Raw genomic sequence first — 19,307 nt, 5'->3', positions numbered from 1 at the left:
ACGAGAGAAAGGGAGCGAGAGAGAGAGCGAGAAGAGCGCGAGCGATGCAGGGTGAGAGAGGCGAGAGCGAAAAGAGAGAGATCTGCTGAAGAATTTTTTGTTTTTTTATCCTTTTCGCGATCAATTATTTCTGTTTCCTTTAATTTTCTCAAACTTTTTTTTCCGTATACATTTTGATTCGATATTGTTCATCGTCTTCCTGCGATTGAATTTTATTTCTTGCCTATATATTTTTTTTCTCACAATTGTTTTTTGGGATTCCCTGATCCCGGAATCGGTAGAATCCTAAACCTCTCGTCCTTGATCATGTCGCCGGCCTTCAATTCCTCTTCTTCGTTCACGGCCCCTGCCGCTGGCAGGCCTGCCGGGCGCGGCCTCGCTTCCCCCTGGAGCCACGTCGTCCGCGTGGAGGCCGACGCGGCCACCACCGCTCCTTGGTTGTATCCGCGTCCTGAGCCCGTAGATCGTTCCTTGCCCTCCGATCTCGCCCCCGAGAGCTCGTCCTCGTCCTCGATCGCCTCCCTCCGGCCGCTCGAGGCGGTAGCCGAGGAGCAGGGGAGCGGCGGCAATGCGGCTGGAAAGAAGGCTTGGAATGTCCTGAGCAACGGGGATAGCGAGGGGGGCGCCGTGATGGGAGCCACTTGGCCTGAGCTTTCCGAGTCCGCCAAGTCCATAGCCAAACCGACCTCCTCCTCGGAACCCTCCTTGGTTGTTCCTGATGGATCGGACACTACTCACGAGGTAATGCTAAATTTTCGGATCTGCTATTTTGTAGGAAAATTTTCTCTTGATTCTCTGGTTCTTGTTTGTGCCATTTTAGGTCCCTCTGATGGCTCCTCCGAAGGCAACTTCTAACAATCCTAACCCTAATTCTAATCGAAGCCCGGAGATTCCCGCTCGTCAGAAATCCATTCCTAAAAGTAATTCCATCAAGAGGGGCGGCAGCAGCAGCAGTGGTTCCCAGGCTAATGGATCACCATCGCATCAACAATCCCCCACGCCAGAGATCACTCCGATTGCTTTGGAAGAGGGCTCGGGTTCTTCTCCCAACGGTCTCAGCAAGGGCAGCAACTGGGAGCCCAATAGGAATGGTGGATTGACGACACAACACCACGGTGAGGATGATCACCGTGGGGGGTTCAACAGAAGCCGACGAGGAAATAATAATGGTGGCGGGGGCTTCCATCAAGGAGGTGTTAGCTGGAATTCTGCTCGAGGTTTTAATAACAGAGATCAACTAATGCCCATGCCTATGCCATTGGTTCAGCAGAGGGGTTACTCGCAGTCGTTTGTTCAACAACCACCGCCTCCTCCTCCGGTTCCATTCATCGGAATGCCTCCCCTTGTCCGGCCTATTGTTACTCCAATAGTCTATCCAGGTTCTTCTCTTTCAGATGTTCCTCATGTCTATGGTATGCCCCCTCCACCACCAATTGATCCACTGAGGAATGCGCCCTTTATTCATCATCAAGCCCCACCGGCTATACCTTCTACTGTGTACATAGCCCCGGTGGAACATTTTCGCAGCATGATACTCCAGCAAATAGAATATTACTTCAGGTAATCATTTTTGCGCTCCTATATCATATTTTAACCAGAAACTCTTAGTTTTGTTTATGTTGTCTTTGCTTTGCAGTTTTGATAACTTGCTGAAGGACACTTATTTGAGACAGAAAATGGATGACCAGGGATGGGTTCCCATCTCCCTGATTGCAGGGTTTAATCGCGTGAGTAGTTAGTGTTTACTTCTCTCGCCTGTTCTAGGGTCTGATTTGATTTTACTTTTTCTTTAAATGCTATTTTTCAACTTCCGACATTAATAAATTCATAATGTTTTTACGATGTCAGTCTTGAAATTTTTATCATTAATTTGGTGCAGTATCACAAATATTGTGTAATTAGCTGAATCTGAAAGATTTGATAATTGTAATTCTTTCTCAACATGCATATATATGGAAGATTTCTAGCACATTATCAGAAAATTGTTTGGGTTAGAATCTTATATTACACTCTGCAATTTGTCACATTACTTGGAATTTTTATAACTCTGCTATGCCTGGAATCTTGAATGGTGCACATTCACAGTTTGAATGTAGTTATTCTCAATTTTCAAGCATGTACATGGAATTTGGTTCACATGTTACCAAAACATTATTTCTAACTGTCGCACCAAGTTGGTTCACATTGACATATAAGTTTACTTCTGTCTTCAGATTCATATAAGTCGTGCCACTTCGAAAGCTGATTTATCTTTACTAGAACATGATATGGACGTCATACCATATTATGGTTTCACACAGCATATTGTGTTAATTATGCTTCAAGATATAATGTGTTAGGAGATGATCTCTTTAGGTTTTAGATCTTAGATTGGTCATTTTCTAGTTAGTGTATAACAACAGAATTGGGTGTGATCTAACTTATTCAAGATAGAGATCATCGCCCAGTCTGACTCTACCCTAGGGGAGGGTAAGGGAAGGACCGTATGATCTGGTGACTGGTTGTTTGGTGCTGCTGTCCAAAGTAAGGAGGTGGTGTTGTCATTTGGACTGCACATTTGATACAAAGCTACAATTTCTTTCATTTGTATGTGTATGTATAGAACACATTACACTTGCAACATTTCTTCCATTAACATGAAAGACTCCTTTCATTCAGCACTGTATCTCCCACTAAATTACACCAGCAATTGCATATCTTCTACTAGCATAAGAAACTCTTATATTTCAACACCGCACTTCTATTACAAGCTGCACAACTACTTGATTTCTTCCACTAACATAAGATACTCTGATAATTCAGTATCATAACCCCTAAACTGCACAACCACTTGCACCTTTAACTACCACAAATTGAAACCATGTCCTCAATTGCTGTCACGCCATTTTTTCAATTGCTACCACTGCCAACTATGGGTGCAGATCCTGCTTATTCAGCTACTTATGTATCTTCCTCTTGTAATCACGGAGTATCCTTCTTTGGGCATGTCTACTTCATAAGTCATATCAGAGGATAGTCAATTTGTAATCTTTAACACCAGCTTTAAATCCAACACTTGCTTTAGTCTCTGTTTGTGGTGACATAAATCCCTCCCTACAACTCATGAATTAAGAATTCTCACAACGACAAGGTCTACTCGATATGGATTATGCGTGAATTAAACCTTTGACAAAAATCTTTCAAAAAAAATAATATTCAACTAATATTATCAACAAATTTCAATGTTATGTAGATGCATGCATCTCGTTTCCTCATGTTCTGTTGTTGCTCTAGCATAGATACATTTGGGGCGAGCAGCAGCTTGGAGGGTATCAAGATATGATGAGATGGTTTCTATGCAAAATTATTAATTTGAAATTTATATATCAACGATAAATATATAGCTAAACTACAACAAAATGTTTTCATTATCATAAAAATCGGGTGAAAATAATTCAAGATTTAAGTTTTTGTAATTGTAGCACCATTATTTTCTTAATCTTGAGCTGACCACTTATATTTGGGAGATTCTTTAATTTCTTCCAAAACTCGGAAGTGAATTTTGACTGCATTATTTGAAGATTAATGCTATATCTGTTGTTAGCCAACATATCATTGTCTTCTTTGTTGTCTTGATTGTCGGATTTCTCTCTGTTTTCTTCATATTTGCAGGTTAAACAATTAACAAACGACATACCATTTATATTGGAGTCGCTTCGAGGTTCAACTGTTGTGGAAATACAGGTATTAAAAATGCCTAAATTTGTTTGGTTTGGCAATTTTCGACTACTTAACTATAATATTTAGCATGTCTGTCCCCAGCTTGTAAATAGTTTACCAATTTTATATGGCGATTTTATTCTTAATTCATTAAATGCTTCTATTGTTACTACAATCCATTGTTACTCTTCGTTCCAATCATTTTTGTTCATACGCATAAGATATATTTCCAAGTTTACTAAAATCTTATGATTCAGTAAACAGTTGAATTTCATCAATGAACTATTTGCTCCCTTTTCTTCTTGATACTTTTATGATTTATGGGATGCTTTATGTGATGTGTTGCAGGGTGAGAAAATAAGGCGACGAAATGATTGGATCATTTGGATTCTTCCTTCAACACCACACCAACATGGCATTGTTTCTCGCCCTCATTATACATCTAGCGTTGATTTAATTCTGGCTCATGTGCAGAACCTTGGATTATCTGAGAGGGGTTCTAGTTCTCGACTCAACAATATTAGTCGTCCGATCGGTATGGGGTTTGGTAGAACAGTGTCTGAGAATTTGAATACCCAAAGACGTGATGGAGCTTCTGTGAATGCGATTAACAAAGTTTCAAGCAGATCAATTGCCAGTTAGGAGAAAGTATTTGTTGGAGCATTCTCCTCGCAACAACATTTATCTCTCTCGAAGGTTACCTAATAAAGTCCCCCAAAAAACACAAAAAAATTAAAATAAATAAAAATTTCAAACGGGAGCAAATAAAACTACTGTGGGTAGATTCATTGTCGTTGGATTTCATGGAATTTGGTATGCTTTGAGCAGATTTGGACTAAAAGGGATAGCTGGATTTCTATCAAACTACCTTCATCAACTTTTGTTTTTATGATTAGCCAATAATTTTGCTTATTTGATAAATAATTCAACACAGGTTCACAAAACTGTTTATGTGAACTAGTCTGGAATAAAGTGTTGTTTGGACATGTTTATCTATTTAGACATTTATTTATTCATGGATTATTATTCAATCTATCTATTTATTTGAATTACTTTTTTTTTTGTATGCATCATATTCTTTGATTGACTTATTTAAGTTGAGTAATTTTTGGACGAGCTCCAAGCTTCTTTTGGTGAGCACTTTTATTTTTACTGTAAAATTTGTATCAGTTCTCTGAGTTGGAAACACTTTTAGTTCAATATTATATGTTATGGTCAACTTAACATACTCGTGATTCGGCCTACTCGGTGAACTCACTTACTTGACCCTTTCGGTTCACCCAATTGTCTTTGGTAGGCTAAAATAGCTTCACTATCTCTTGTATAGTGATGAATAAAAATAATATTTAAGCTGTAATTATTTTATACAATGTTATTATTTTAAATAAATGTCCTATTTAGAATTATATAACTAATTAAATAAAAAATTATTTTGAAAATACCTATATATGTAAGATTTTTAAATGCTTATGTTTTCAGATACTTAAAAATAAAACAAAAAACTATTATTTTTAAAATAAAACACATATTACATATGATTTTATTCTCCCCTATTGAATAAGAAAATTTTGATTTGACTCAGTTTAGTTTTTCGGTTGTCTTTATCCTTTGAGACATCTGGTATTGTAGTTTCCATTGGAAAAGGACTCCTCATTGATAACTTACTATTATTCGGTCATCCCATTACATTTCCGGCACAATTCAAATTTCTTCATGTAGCTGAACTTGCCTTAGTTATCATCAAGATTCTCAGTATGAAATGGGAACCTCTGGTTATCACCAACCTTCTACAATGTCGCATTCTCATAGCTCTTTCACCCTTATGCTTTGGAAAAATCAGCAACAGGACTTTTCAAGCCATATCCCAGCATTCTGTCATCACTCAGTGCTAATGCATTCATCACCAGACCTTTAATGCCATGTTTTCCTTGTGTGTATCCCCTTCTGTCTGGGTCCTTACTCCAGCCATGACTTCCCTGCAGTTGTCAATCCTTGTGCTAGAAAAATGAGCACCGGGATCATTCAAGTTTGCAGATGCAGTTTTATAGTTTTCCAGATAAAACAAAACGGCGATGCACGAGTCGATGGGGTTTATCGACCATTTACCAGATTCAGAAGCAACTCGAACAATTCGCGTGTCCATCCAAGTGCCATTTGATGATCCCTGACAGTGATCGAGCAGGTTGTGAGCACCACATGATGCATGTATCTGGTTAATTTGTTCTTGATCATGCCCACTGTTGTGTTGAGAGCAACATGTTGAATTGCTTTCCTTTGACATTTTGGGTTGGTGTAGTGATCAGGTTATAGCTAATTCTTATCAAAACAGGCGGATAGTCTAGGCATGACAATGCTGCATGCATGTCGAGCATCATAAGAGTGTTTCCCTTGTTTACTTGAGGCAACATGTTTGGGGTTATCGAGTGATATCTATAGAAACACTCAAATTTTAATTAGTCCTCCATTTATTGACAAGTTCAATCAACTCTCTACTTCAAATTTGAAAAAGATGGATTTGATGATATACTATTCAACATTTTGAACGAAGATTCTTCTCATCCATCAAAAGTTTCCCTTTCTGATTTTGCTCTACAAATCAAATCTTCATTTCACACTCTGGTAGTTTTGCATCTGAATATGAAAGCACATGTAGCTGACTTGATTTTTAAGAAGTCAATAGAAATGGAATTTAATTAGCCTATCTATCAATTTCGAGAACAATCAATCAATTATATGTTTATTATTAATTAATGTTGCTAAGGGGAAGCCAACAAGTAGGATTGATTGCCAACCACCCTTAGTAAGGAAGATCAACTCGATTTCCATAGACTATCCCTCCACAAAAATTCACCATGGAGGGCCTCTTTATTGACGATATATAAACTTAGTGATTTCATAAAATGAAATGAGAGGAAGCCAAAACATAGGGTAGGGTTGTCGACTACCAATGGGCACCCTCTTCATCTTAGTGAAATGACAATACCATATCTTCTTAATATAAATTGATATAGCTTAGATAGCCGAGTTGATTATCAATAGGTTTATAAAATTAAGCAAGGATTGAATCCCGGATTTCACCTTTTACCGAATTAATAGAAATTGATATAGCCCCTAAGCATGATGCAACTGTAAAGCTTTTAGCAGACTACCCAAACATCCACAATTGTACTACTTTATCTTCTCATAATTGTAACAACAAAAAAAACGAAAACATAAAAGAGGAGAAAGCGAATTCTCATCCCTCTCTTCTCTTATCACAAACTTATTTATCTTGCAAATTAAACACAATTTTCTCTATTTTTTTCCTCTTTATAAAAACACGCATACACTTTTTAAAGTCTACTACTTGATCATCTGAAGATTCCTTCTATAGTCTAATGTAGTGTTGCTCGGCACAACGCACTTAGGTTCTTGCTGAAAGCTCGGAAGGCCCATGCACAGCTCCAAGTTGAGGTCAGGACATCTCGGTGCCTCCTCCGACCGCCACGCCTTCTCCTCGCTCCTCTCACAAGTTGCATCAATAATCGGCCGGTGTGTGCTCGGGTCCACTCCCTTGCTTAGTAGCTTTCTCTTGATGTGTGTGTTCCAGTAGTTCTTGATCTCGTTGTCGGTCCTCCCCGGCAATCTCCCTGCTATCAATGACCACCTATATATTTTTTAAGGAAAAAATTAAAAAGACTATCATTAAATATCTGATTGAGGAATGATTGCTCAATTATTTAATTATGATGAAAAGTTCATAGAAATTCATAAAAATATTTGATTGATGGACTAATTGATTGATTATTTATCGTAAAAAAGTTCATAGAAAATAATGATAAAGATGCTTACTTGTTGCCTAGGCGAGAGTGGAGATGGATGATGAGGGCATCCTCTTCCTCGGTGAAGTTACCGCGCTTGAGGTCGGGACGGAGATAGTTGATCCACCGGAGGCGGCAACTCTTGCCGCATCGGAGGAGACCGGCCGCCTTGGGGAGGGAGCGCCAACGACCTTCGCCATGAGCCTTGATGTGTGCGATAAGGCGCTGATCTTCCTCTTTCGTCCAAGTTCCCTTGTTGGTGTGAGCCTTTTCGCAGCAGGGAGATCTTACCATTTTTTAGTTTGACTCCCTACTTGAGGTTGAAGACCTCTTTCCTTGCCTTTTAAAGGTTCAAGGTGGAAGTTTATAGTTTGAAGATAAAATAAATGATTGATAGATATTTTTATACAACCATATTTTTTTTAATTACAAAAAATGAAGAATTAAGGCACATAAAATTATTATTTACTTTTTAGCCGTGGTTAACTTTGTTTATCCCTCTTCATCAGATCGGATTTTTTTTATACATAAGGAAATGATCCACAACTCTAATTATAATAGGATCGTGATTATAATTTAATCGTAGTTAATTGTGATTTCTTTGAGTTCATATTTCTATTTAGATTATAATTTGGTTTGGGATAGAAGGCCGGAAGTCATCCGGAGGTCTGTCGTCTCTCTCGATCCAAACTAGTGATGACAATGGGTTGGATTTGGGTTGGATTCTATATTCTCCGTTTCCATATCCATCGAGTATAGGATCTCCGATGGATATATCCATACCCATTAAATAATCGGATATCTTCTATAGTTATAATTTTTTTTTCTTTCTATCCAACTATTATCATTCAACAAAAATATATTAAAACTAACAACCTATATATATATATATATATATATTAAAAAAATAGATTAAACACCTATATAGTCTTCTACTAATATCAACAAAAATAGTAAGTTGATTTTGGAAAAAAAAATTCTTTAATATATATATATATATATATTATTTAATCGGATATTCGGGTCAGGTATTGGATATTGATAGTCCCTCCATACCCTCCTCCATTCGGGTCGGATGTCGGATCCTCCATCGGGTTCGGGTGAAATTGTCATCCCTAATCCAAACTACAATATGAATAAGAAGATAAATATAAGAAAATTTCAATCAATTATCGTCGAATCATATTATGACCATGATCTAACCACAATGAGATTATGGATCATCCTTCAATCTACAAAATATAGAGATCCTTGCTCCCTCTTCATTGGTAGCTCTTTTGGTAGAAAAACAAAAAAAAAAAATCACAATATTGCAAAACACAATAAGTGCATGCACCACATCAACAGCAAAAGGCTAAACACATAATCAGTGAGGGAATCTTGACCTAAACACCTACCCATGAACAATGATCACAAGTCAACTACTACTAATATTTTTTAATTTTTATAAAGCATAAAAATAGCTTCTTACACTGCAAAGTAAAATTATGTACAATAATTTTTTTCCTAATTAAAAAAAATTATTTTAATTTTGGATGGTAAGTATCCTTTAGTTTTTGATGCCTATCCATAGAGTCAATGTCTATTCCTTTTTGTCATTTAGTCGAGAAACATGTATATTTTTTCAACAAACATCTTTTATATTCCTTCTAGAATCAATCTTTTTATTTTTATTTTTTAAAATAATGAAGTCCAAAATTCTCGAATGGCACAAATCTTAGAAGATATTTTAAGGGAATACTTTCTTTAAAAAATATATTTTAATTTTATTTTCTTTAGTGGCCCATCGAAGACTTTGCTCAAAGTTCAGTGATGGTAGATTTTTATGAAAAATGTTAGTATCTTTTTTTCAAGTCCAAGAGACACTTTATTAACAATAATTTAGTGTTGTTTGTATTAACAAATTAAGAAGCTATCGAAACTAAAAATTAGCACATAACTTCATTTATTATTAAAAAAGTTAAAAATAAAAGGTTTTTTAAAACACAGGAATCGAAGAAGAAGAAGAAGTAGGAGAGTTCTTGGAACATACGAGGAAATTATAGTCCCAATATAGAATTTGAAATGAGATTAAGACATTTGAGACATAGTAATGAGAGGTTTTTCGTGGATGACCGATTGAATTTTAGCTTACAACTTAACTAATTCACTTAACACAAGTAAATTGGGCTCGATAACTAGGTACTTATGAAAGTCTTTATCAAAGATCCATCAACAACTAGTTAAGGTATCGGGCAAGTTGTAGCTAGGTGAAATAAAGAGAAGGACCGACCCCAAAATGAACTTGATTAGGTTCATCCTCCAAATGTCGTTTATAAGAAGTCAAGTGGCCCCATGAATGAAACGAGCAGGAGGTAGGTAAGACTTTTGTTATTCTCTGTTATTTCGTAGCATCAATACATTTTCCTATGCCACGCAGCGACATAATTATCTTTCCACTCGCACAGGTCTATGTCTTTTCATTGTTTCTTTCTAACCAAGTTATGCGCTTCTGTAATTCATGTCCTTATCCCGATAGAGACCGATAAAAGTTTAGTCCACTAGATCATTGCTTGAGCTAAATATCAATCAACCAAATTGTTTATATAAAAAGATGTACTTAAACATAAAGTAAATAACGGATACAAAATTAAAATAGCAAAAATAAAAGTTAATAATTTTGAGCTCAAATCTCCGAGTAAAAAACAAAAATGAATCAGAGATGGACTATTTATAATTACGGTTGAATCGTGAGTATGATCATGTCGTAATTAGTTACGATCCTTTCGTGGATTTTTCGTCCCCATGATTATAATTTAGATCAGGACGAATACATCCAAAAAGGGATCATTACTAATTGCGATCGGATTATGACCATAATCCGATCTCAATTACAAATAGTCTATTTTTTGATCCATTTTTTTTATGGATTAGAAAAGATATATTTTTTTTTATGGACAAGAGGATCTAACATAGTAACTAGGCCAATATATTATCAAGACAATAATATTTCCTTTAATGTCTAATTTGAGAAGGGATTAAAAGTTTTATTCGGTTAATTAAAAAATTTATTATTTTTTTAAAAATTATTAATTATTTTTTAAAAATATTAATTATTCCGTTAGATCTCAATGTAAAAAAAAATCAAAATTCGATTAAATTAATTAATTAAATTCGATTATACCGAATCAATATTAAAAGTTTAAAAGAATAGTCCGATGTACGAATTTTCCGTCATATTAGATTAAAAGTTTAGAATAGTCCGATGTACGAATTTCCCGTCATATTAGATTAAAAGTTTAAAAGGATAGTCCGATATACGAATCTCTCGTTAAATGAGATCCTAAGAAAAAATTTATTGTATACAATATTATTTTACTTTTTATAAAAAATTATTTTTAAAATTTAAACTCGTGATCATTACATCACAAAATAATAATTTTATCATTATAGTGAGACTTTCATAAAGTAATAATTTTATTAATTATATAATTCATGATTCTCCTCTTCAGTTCTGATTTAATCAAAAATTTAATTATTTCAATTTTCGACAGGGTTGTCTAACTGATAAGATTCATTGCTTTTGTGGAAATGTTAAAGACTAGCTTTTTGAATTTCTAGTCCACTCAAACCTGGCTGCTCTTTACCCAATAGTAAAGGCAAGTTTTATCGAACTTTTCTCAAAAGAGTTTTGTTTATTTAATTTAACTTATTTTTTTTAACAATAAAAACATCCATAATTTTATTCTACTATATAATATTTTTTTTTAAAAAAATATATTTAGCATTATTCAATGCTAAAAAGTTAGAACAAAATAATAAATAAATCAGACAATAAAAAATGACTGTTTCATCCTAACAAATAATGACTATCAAACGGTTTTATGAAAATAGTCGAATTTATTATTTATCAAATATAAAAATGAAAATAAATTTTATCCTAGATGCCAATCACACTATTATTAACAGTGCGAAACACATCTCTGAATAGAAATAAAAGGAATAAACTTGAGACAAAGTTCCACATATTAAAGTTTCAGATGTCTCAATAATAACAAAGACTTCCAATCTCCTTAGTTATTACTGTATGGCCTTATATGATAGAATTCGAAAAATGTAGCATGGCATGAATTACTATTGCCATTTAATAACATCTATAGCATTGAATTTATTCTAGATATATTACCTATTGAAGTTGTAGAACCTGATATGAACTTCAGCTATTTCATTTTCTCCGAGTAGCTTCGTAGAAGTAGCTCAAGATCACAACTGCAGCAGCAACAGCAACTCCAAAAGCCCCTTGTGCAAGTATGGTACTATCAGCAACTGACTTGGCAGTTGAACCTCGTGGAGTAAATCCAAGTTCTGATAACTTCTTATGCGACTCCGCATAATCCTTGAAGAAAGCATCCTCGTCCTGCAGAAAGAAACAATTATCATCAGACACAAACATCAGAGACAAAATGTTGAAAAGGTTACAAGGTTAGGGAGGAAGCCAGGAAGAAGAGATTTTCTCAAGGAAATTTCACGGAATATTACTTTGGCGTACAACTCAACATAGCGTCGAAACTCAGGATCACCCAACAGAGCCTTGTCACTCGGAAGCTTCAGAAGTCCCTCTGTTTCTCCCTTGAGCAATTCACTGTTAAAAATCAAATAGAAGTTGATTTTCAACCGAGGAATCTTGGCATTCAATTATAAATTATGAGTTATTGTTATTCTCACATAAAATAGGAGTTATCAAATTTGAGGGGTTCACTGGTCCAGGCACCATCGAATCCCGACCTTTCAGGATGAGCTTTCCCCTTCATGAGAAAATCAAGTATGAGAGATGCCATGAGATTGCAATCATTAGATGGAGATGAGGGAGATAAAATGGTGTGATGCCTACCAGCGTGTGGCCACCAGAGAGTGCAACAATATCCTTATCGGTTAACCCCATCCTGCAAAAGACGTCTCTCAGATGGGGTGCACCTGCAAACAAAGAGATAATGTTAATCTATGCAAATGCAAACGTGATGACTTGCTATCTTTAGCAGAAGCAACAAGCAAGAAACATGCTAGTTAAAAGTACAAATAAAATTGTTCATTTCCAATATGACATTTGCAGATAGAAACCACCATAACTGAGAAAATAGAATAATAAAAAGAACAAACATCTGCAGTTTTACGCAGCACTAGAAATTATGAAAATAAAGAAATACTTTAGGCATCATTCATTCCATGCAAAATGCTATATTGAAATAAACATCCGTAGATAAACCTTTCTTAGCATCAGGAAGTCGTCCTTCTCTTGGGCAAACTGATGAATCCTGGTACAACAAAAGAAAACAATCACCGATAAGCAATTGTTAACCAACGACTAATAGAGCAACATGTGATCACAATACCCGTCTTCCTGGAACAAACTCAATGGTCGGTCCTCCAGTCACTTCAACTGCTACAACTCCAGCCAACTGGATTTCCAGAATTTGGAGTTAAATTCAGTTCCAAGCTCATTTGATGTGAAAATAAAAAAGAAGCATTGTCTGAAGAAATGTGATGTTTAGTGACCCAGATCTTGGAAGAGAAGCCCTTATAATGATATGGGTGGTCCATTATAACTTAGACCCTGTAGCTTCTTCTTGAACCAGTTTTAGCAAGTATTTTTGGGCACACCATCTACCATCTTCATCAAAGTTAGAAAACAGAATACACTCCATAGCATATGAAAAATATACAATGTGCCTAAATTGGCATTGAAAATACTTTCATGTTCTGGCTTTCCCAGTTGACATAATTTTCAATTTCAGACAAAATAATTGTCAACCGGTAAGGAAAGGGATAAATGAATTCATGTTACTACTCTTGGTCAGGTAAATTGTTTCCTTTATTTTTTGGTATGACCTATTATCCATATTACTCAGCCTCAAAAACAATTATCCAACACAGGTGTGGATCAAAGTGCCCAACACAGCTATTTCCAAAAGTTTTTACAGGCGATCAACAGGAATACAAGTGTAGAGTGTCAGTACGAAATGGGTATGTAAAGCCTAGAAGAAGAGCCCAAATATCAAGCTTATTATAGTAAAAAAAAAAAAATCTGAAATTGCAGTCTTAAGAACAGTCTTAATCTTGATCCCTAGCTTACTTAGACTTTCCTAAGCACACTACATTATCGCATATTGAATTTGTGCTTAAAACCCAATTAGTTGTCTAGAAAACAATATTCCACGTATCTAAGTTGAAACAAATATTTCTCATATACATCTTTGAAAAGATTGAATCAGAATAGCTCCAATCTGTTTATAAGTAAAATGAAAGAGAATTGAATGTTCTATGCTCACCTGATAAAGATCAGCATAAGTAATCCTTGGATGCTTGGACTTCACAGGCTCTGATGACAAGATTGAATATAAGAATGAAAGAGATCATTAAGGTCATGGCACTAGAAAACATTAGTCTCCAAGAAGAGCAATCTAAATAAAAAACAGAGTTAATTACATTACAAACACAATTGTACTTGTTAGAGTTTGCTGATTGATTTTCTTACATTCAAAAAAATGTTTTCTTTGCCTACAGTTATAAACGAGTAATTTTATTTTGACTTTGCAACACAACAATATGAATTATATTCACAACTTCAATATAGCATTGAACCTCATGTGATTTAGCTGCAAATATTAGATTCTTTTCTGTCTTATTTAGTGACTTTCAAGCAAGTAGTATTACACTTAGCTGACTGAAATAATTGAAATCAAACTCATGCTGTAGCTAAAAAGAACATTACACCATAAATAGTGTAGTTCGTTATGATGCACAAGAAACAATCTTATTTATTGATCAACACCAACAAAATAATATATATTTCTGAATGCATTCATCAGCAACAGAATCTGAGAATCAAAACATAATAGACTTAACAATTCTTCTCAAATTACACAAACTATGTTGGGGCAAATTGACTTCACTAACATAGGTTCTAAAGTGGTAAGCAAACAAACCCTAATAAAGTAATGTCACATGACCCCACATGAAATTTACACTACAAACTCGCGGCATCTCACTCTAACTAAGTTTTTATCAGTAACTACTCCAAAAGATTGTCAGAATCAACTCACAATCAAAAAATCTAAACAGGAAAGCAATAAATAAATCAAAAGGGCAGGTGCTTGGGAGACCACATTCAAAAGAGGCATCTCGGATTCTTATCAAATAACAGCACTGCATAAAAAGAACTTCATGAAGTGTGAAAAAAATGCCACAATGTCTTGGGAGGCCATTTACTATGGAGGCTGTAATCGAAGAATCTATGTTTTGGTATTCTATTAATTTATTCTAATTATAACTAAATACATATTAAAACTGATTCATAACCATCAAAGTTAATTATATGGTTAAATCTTAATAGTATTAATTTTTTAAACAATAGTTTATACATTCAGAGACAGAGTTGGAGATTGAAAGTATGAACCAGCAAACAATAAAGCCATTTTGCATATAAAATAAGTAATTTTGTTGCCAGAATAAAATGATGCATACCACAGAGATCTATAGCAATTTTTAAGCCAGCATTTGCACCATGAGTATACTCATCCTCATGCCTAATTGAACCATTTGGACCGCCTGTTTTTGTAGTCACATCATAAGTTCCAGCATCATGCCATCTGAAAGAAAACCAGCAAGACTTATTTTATGGAACTTTCATAATACATAATAAAATTAGAATGACAAGTTTAAAATTTTAAACAAAAAGGTTTATTTCTTGACCTCAGGGCAATTTTTAACCTTCTTGTGATTCTCATGTAAGAATCAATCTCCAAAACTTTACTTTTCTTGTTTTTTCCATTTGCAAAAATTCTCTTCCATCCCAAATCTATACATCCTAGATAACTTACTACAATTGGTAGGGCAAGAGGTTGACATTAAATAATTAACATACGAAATTCCCTATTTCTGTCCTGTTCAAATGCTCAACGAAAACTTAAATAATTAGCATAGGATATTTTCCAATTCCAACCCGAGCTCCAGCTTCTGAACTTCACAATCTTATCAGTGCTTGTATTTCTTTTCCTTTCCTGATCATACCAACACTCTCCGTTATAGTTGCTTTTATGAAATTTACAAGACAATCTACATGATAGTAGTTAATCAGTTAGGTTATTCATACAACAGCTTGCCCAACGAAATTATCTAGAAAAGTCGAAAGTAACAAGCGATGATGGAGGCACCTATTGAAAACACTTAATAAACGTAGGAATGAGAAAGGCTGGTCAGATCACTACAATAGAGAAACCAAAATGAGCTTCCTTGCATAGAAGAAAGTATTTTGGCAAGCATTCTATAGACAATCAACGCATACTTAGAGGTATAGATAAAAAAAAAAATAAAAGAAAAGAAAGCATTCTTTCTCTAAGCCGGGCAATAATTTTCTTTTTCTATCGCAGAAAGCTTTTGAAAGATGATTCGGTACACGCAGGTTCAACAACAATATATGGATCTAGAAACAGCTTCTTCGTAGGCAATTTCAGATGCAATTACAGAAAGATTCACCGACGCGTCTAATTAGATGGGATCGTTTGTTTGAACTCAATCGATCTCGCGAACCACTCCTTCCATAACTTCGAACGCGGTAAATGCATCTGAACGGTAAAATCGAGCGGCAAAAACTAGCTGACTTGGGGGTTCGAGGGGAAGAAAACTAGTAGTAGTAATACTTACGCAAGGCGAAGCATGATGGGGGCGCAGTTCTTGCTGGCGATGAGAGCTCGAAGATCTCTGCGGGCCTTCTCGATCTCCTTGCGGTAGTCCGCGTCCACCACCGGGGCCGCCATTCCTGCCTTGTTGGGGAGAGGGAGGGGGAGAGGGTCCTGGCTGGAGAGGGAGTGGGCGAGACTCGCGAATTTGATGGATTTATTTACGGCAAATGGAAGACCGAATGGATGAGAGTCGATTGGTGCACGGTTCCCAGCGTGGTTGACGGGTCAGACTTAACTGGAGCAACGTCAAGATTCGTGCGAAAGACCCAGACTGTAAGATTCTTTTAATGCTTATCCGACGCATCACTAATTACTTCGGATTTTTTTTTCAAAAAAAATTTATGTATGAGTAAAAAAAATTAAAAGGATAATTTTTTATATATAAAGTGTTTTATTTTAAAAGGAGTCTTTAAGAAGGATCTTAAATTCCATATTATTAGTAAAATCGTCAATTCGGTGGCTCGTTGAGAGTGATTCCATTACCTAAAAGAGAAGTAAATCATAGAAACTTTACTCAATAAAAATAACAAAGTCTCTTGAGCTAAAAATAATAAATAAAAAATACATGTCATTATATATAGAAATTTGATATTCCAAACTTGACTCAGGGAATTTGAAATTGATCTAGCACCTTAAACGACATATGTAGCTTTTTTTTTGTTTATTTTTTTTTTGAGTTCGAAGGTTAAGCGAATTAGGTTTTGCCTTTAAAATTTAAGGATTGAGTTATAGTGTTCAAGCAAAAAAAATTTAAAACTAAAAAAATTTAAAACTAAAAAAGGTTTAGGTGCTCGTGGAATAAAATATGTGTATTTAGGGTGTTTAAGGTTTATGATTTAAGGAATTTTTAAATTTTAAAAAAATAAAAAATAAAAAAAATTGAATTGAGGCGTGCGGACGAGTTCGCACGGACAAGTCCGCAACTCTGCGTCAACTTGAACAAAAGCGCTCGAGGGCGCTTGGACCTCGAATAGCTGTTGCGCACTGACGCAGATAAAAAGTTGCTTAGAGTATGATGATTATACATATAGCTGTCGATTATCCCAATCAAATTTTGCTTTTAGAGTTTAGGAGTTGGGTTATAGTATTAAGCTTAAAAAAATTTAAAACTGAAAAAAAAATAGGTGGACATGAGATGTGCGGCGTAAGATAGATAGCATCTCAAAACTCTCTCTATATAAAAGTTATCCTACACACTCGGTTGGTGCACACTCCTGACATGTTCGAGTGTCCGGAGTCACCCCGAGTGTCCGGACCCTAAAAATGAATCGGGGGCCGAGGAAGACTCCGGGCGTATGGACCTATGAAGATCACCTAGGAGTGTGCATCGAACGAGTGTGCAAGGTAAAAAATCCTATATATATATATATATATATATATATATCCACTCAGATTTTAATGTATAACAAAGGTTAAAGTTAGATTATATTGTGATCTAATCCTTTTACTAAGTGTGCAGGATATGAACTTGATGGGTCTAGAGGACGGAAACACCTAAGCTAAAGTCCAGCTAGATTGATAATTAACACGGAGTCTAAATTGGTTGAGATCTGGCAGGAGGAAATCCAATTGGGTTGACAACTGGCTGAAGTCCAAATTGGTTGAGATATGGCAGGAAGTCCTAATGGGTCAAGAGACCTGACATCAAGGAAGTCTACGATTGGTAAGTAAAGGTAAATAACTAGAAGCGAGATCTAGTAAGAACGTATTCCCGGTTGAGGGAACAATAGGTGTTGGTCCAACCTTGGAAAAGCTAATACATTTGTTCACTTTCTCCACGTTTGTTTTCTTTCTTCTTATCTCTAGGGTTAGCTTTCATACTTGTTTGGTTGTATTTTTGCTGCGCTAACGAGTATAAGAAAGTGAATGAAGTGAGTAACTGTCTATTCATACCCCTATAGCCGATGAAAATAATGCTCATTGTCTACTTCTCGACCTCGACCTCATAACCGAAGTCAGAGAGAGAGCTGTCGATTGGTTTATGGCCTATCAATAGAGGATGAGACAAACGTACAATAAAAGAGTCATTTCCTGAAAATTCCAAGTTGGCGATTTTGTATACCAAAAACTCAAATCGGTCGGCGACATCAACAAACTTGAGCCATAATGGGGAGGTCACTACCAGGTCATTTACAAGCTAAAATCTGGGAGCTATTATCTTCAAGATCTGAATGGAAAGAAGTTGGATCGACCATAGAGTGTCAACCACTTATGGTCCTATAGGACCCCAATGAGTATCCTTATATTTTGATTTTCTCTAACTCTGATTGTCATGTACATACACTTTTGTAATGAAAAGCTCAGGGTTGATTGACACTCCATATTGGGTGCATGAAACTCCACTAACTGAAGGTATGAAAAGGCTCAGCCTCCTAGAGCAAGAGCTAATAAAGTCAACCAATAAGGGTCTGAAAGGGCTCAACTTTCTCGAAGAGAAGCTAACCAAAAGGTCTGAAAGGGCTTAGCCTTTACGAGCGGAAGCTAATTAAAGGTCTAAAAGGTCTCAGCCTCCCTAAGTAGGAACTAATAAAGTCAACTGTTAAAGGTTCAAAAGGGCTCAGGCTCCCACGCGGGAGCTAACCAAAAGGTCTAAAAGGGCCCAGCCTCCCCAACCAGGAACTAATAAAGTCAACTGATAAAGGTCTAAAAGGGCTCAGCCTCTCGAGCGGGAGCTAACCAAAAGGTTCAAAAGGGCTCAGCCTCCCCGAGCAAGAGCTAACCAAAAGGTACGAAAGGGCTCAACCTCCCCAAGTGGGAACTAACCAAAAGGTCTGTGTGTGAGCACTGCCAGAAGCATCAACATCTTTACCATTATTCGACCGAGTTTCTCAAAACATCCACCGTCTCCTATGTTGGTGCGGAAGCATCCGAAGATCGAACTCAAGTTTTGATTATGACAAAGGGATTCAAAGTTAAGTTTAATTGTTATCTAACGTTTTGAATGAGCTTGCAGGAAAGTCCTAAGTGTACTTAGGCAAACACCCTAGCTGCAGTTAGGCAAGTGGAAAATCCTAGAGGGTGGTAACCCTAGGTCATAGGGGGTGGTAACCCTATGCGGAAAGTCTTGACGGGTCGAGGGCTTCAGGCAAAA

General features: G+C 36.0%; 3 protein-coding genes across 3 annotated transcripts; 1 reads left to right on the top strand and 2 right to left on the bottom strand.

The window, feature by feature from the left end:
• LOC121986319 (la-related protein 1B-like) lies at window positions 1–4,725 on the top strand. Its single transcript, XM_042540199.1, has 5 exons — window positions 1–741; window positions 821–1,560; window positions 1,637–1,727; window positions 3,652–3,723; window positions 4,048–4,725. The coding sequence occupies exons 1-5, from the start codon at window positions 307–309 to the stop codon at window positions 4,339–4,341; spliced, it is 1,632 nt and encodes a 543-aa protein (XP_042396133.1). The 5' UTR covers window positions 1–306; the 3' UTR covers window positions 4,342–4,725.
• A 2,130-nt stretch (window positions 4,726–6,855) lies between these two features.
• Window positions 6,856–7,846, bottom strand: LOC121987928 (myb-related protein Zm38-like). The gene is made up of 2 exons (XM_042541629.1): window positions 7,531–7,846; window positions 6,856–7,345 (listed from the first exon to the last, which is right to left on the bottom strand). The coding sequence occupies exons 1-2, from the start codon at window positions 7,791–7,793 to the stop codon at window positions 7,042–7,044; spliced, it is 567 nt and encodes a 188-aa protein (XP_042397563.1). The 5' UTR covers window positions 7,794–7,846; the 3' UTR covers window positions 6,856–7,041.
• Window positions 7,847–11,486: 3,640 nt separating this feature from the next.
• Window positions 11,487–16,354, bottom strand: LOC121986318 (L-ascorbate peroxidase 3-like). The gene is made up of 9 exons (XM_042540198.1): window positions 16,179–16,354; window positions 15,000–15,124; window positions 13,805–13,854; window positions 12,869–12,934; window positions 12,742–12,790; window positions 12,370–12,452; window positions 12,204–12,283; window positions 12,018–12,120; window positions 11,487–11,895 (listed from the first exon to the last, which is right to left on the bottom strand). The coding sequence occupies exons 1-9, from the start codon at window positions 16,289–16,291 to the stop codon at window positions 11,704–11,706; spliced, it is 861 nt and encodes a 286-aa protein (XP_042396132.1). The 5' UTR covers window positions 16,292–16,354; the 3' UTR covers window positions 11,487–11,703.
• Between the last annotated feature and the right edge of the window lie 2,953 nt (window positions 16,355–19,307).

This window comes from Zingiber officinale, chromosome 5B, assembly GCF_018446385.1.
Source record: "Zingiber officinale cultivar Zhangliang chromosome 5B, Zo_v1.1, whole genome shotgun sequence".
NCBI classification, from domain to species: Eukaryota; Viridiplantae; Streptophyta; class Magnoliopsida; order Zingiberales; family Zingiberaceae; genus Zingiber; species Zingiber officinale.
The sequence above is the reverse complement of the archived record's forward strand: the minus strand, read 5'-3'. Positions and strand labels throughout refer to the sequence as shown.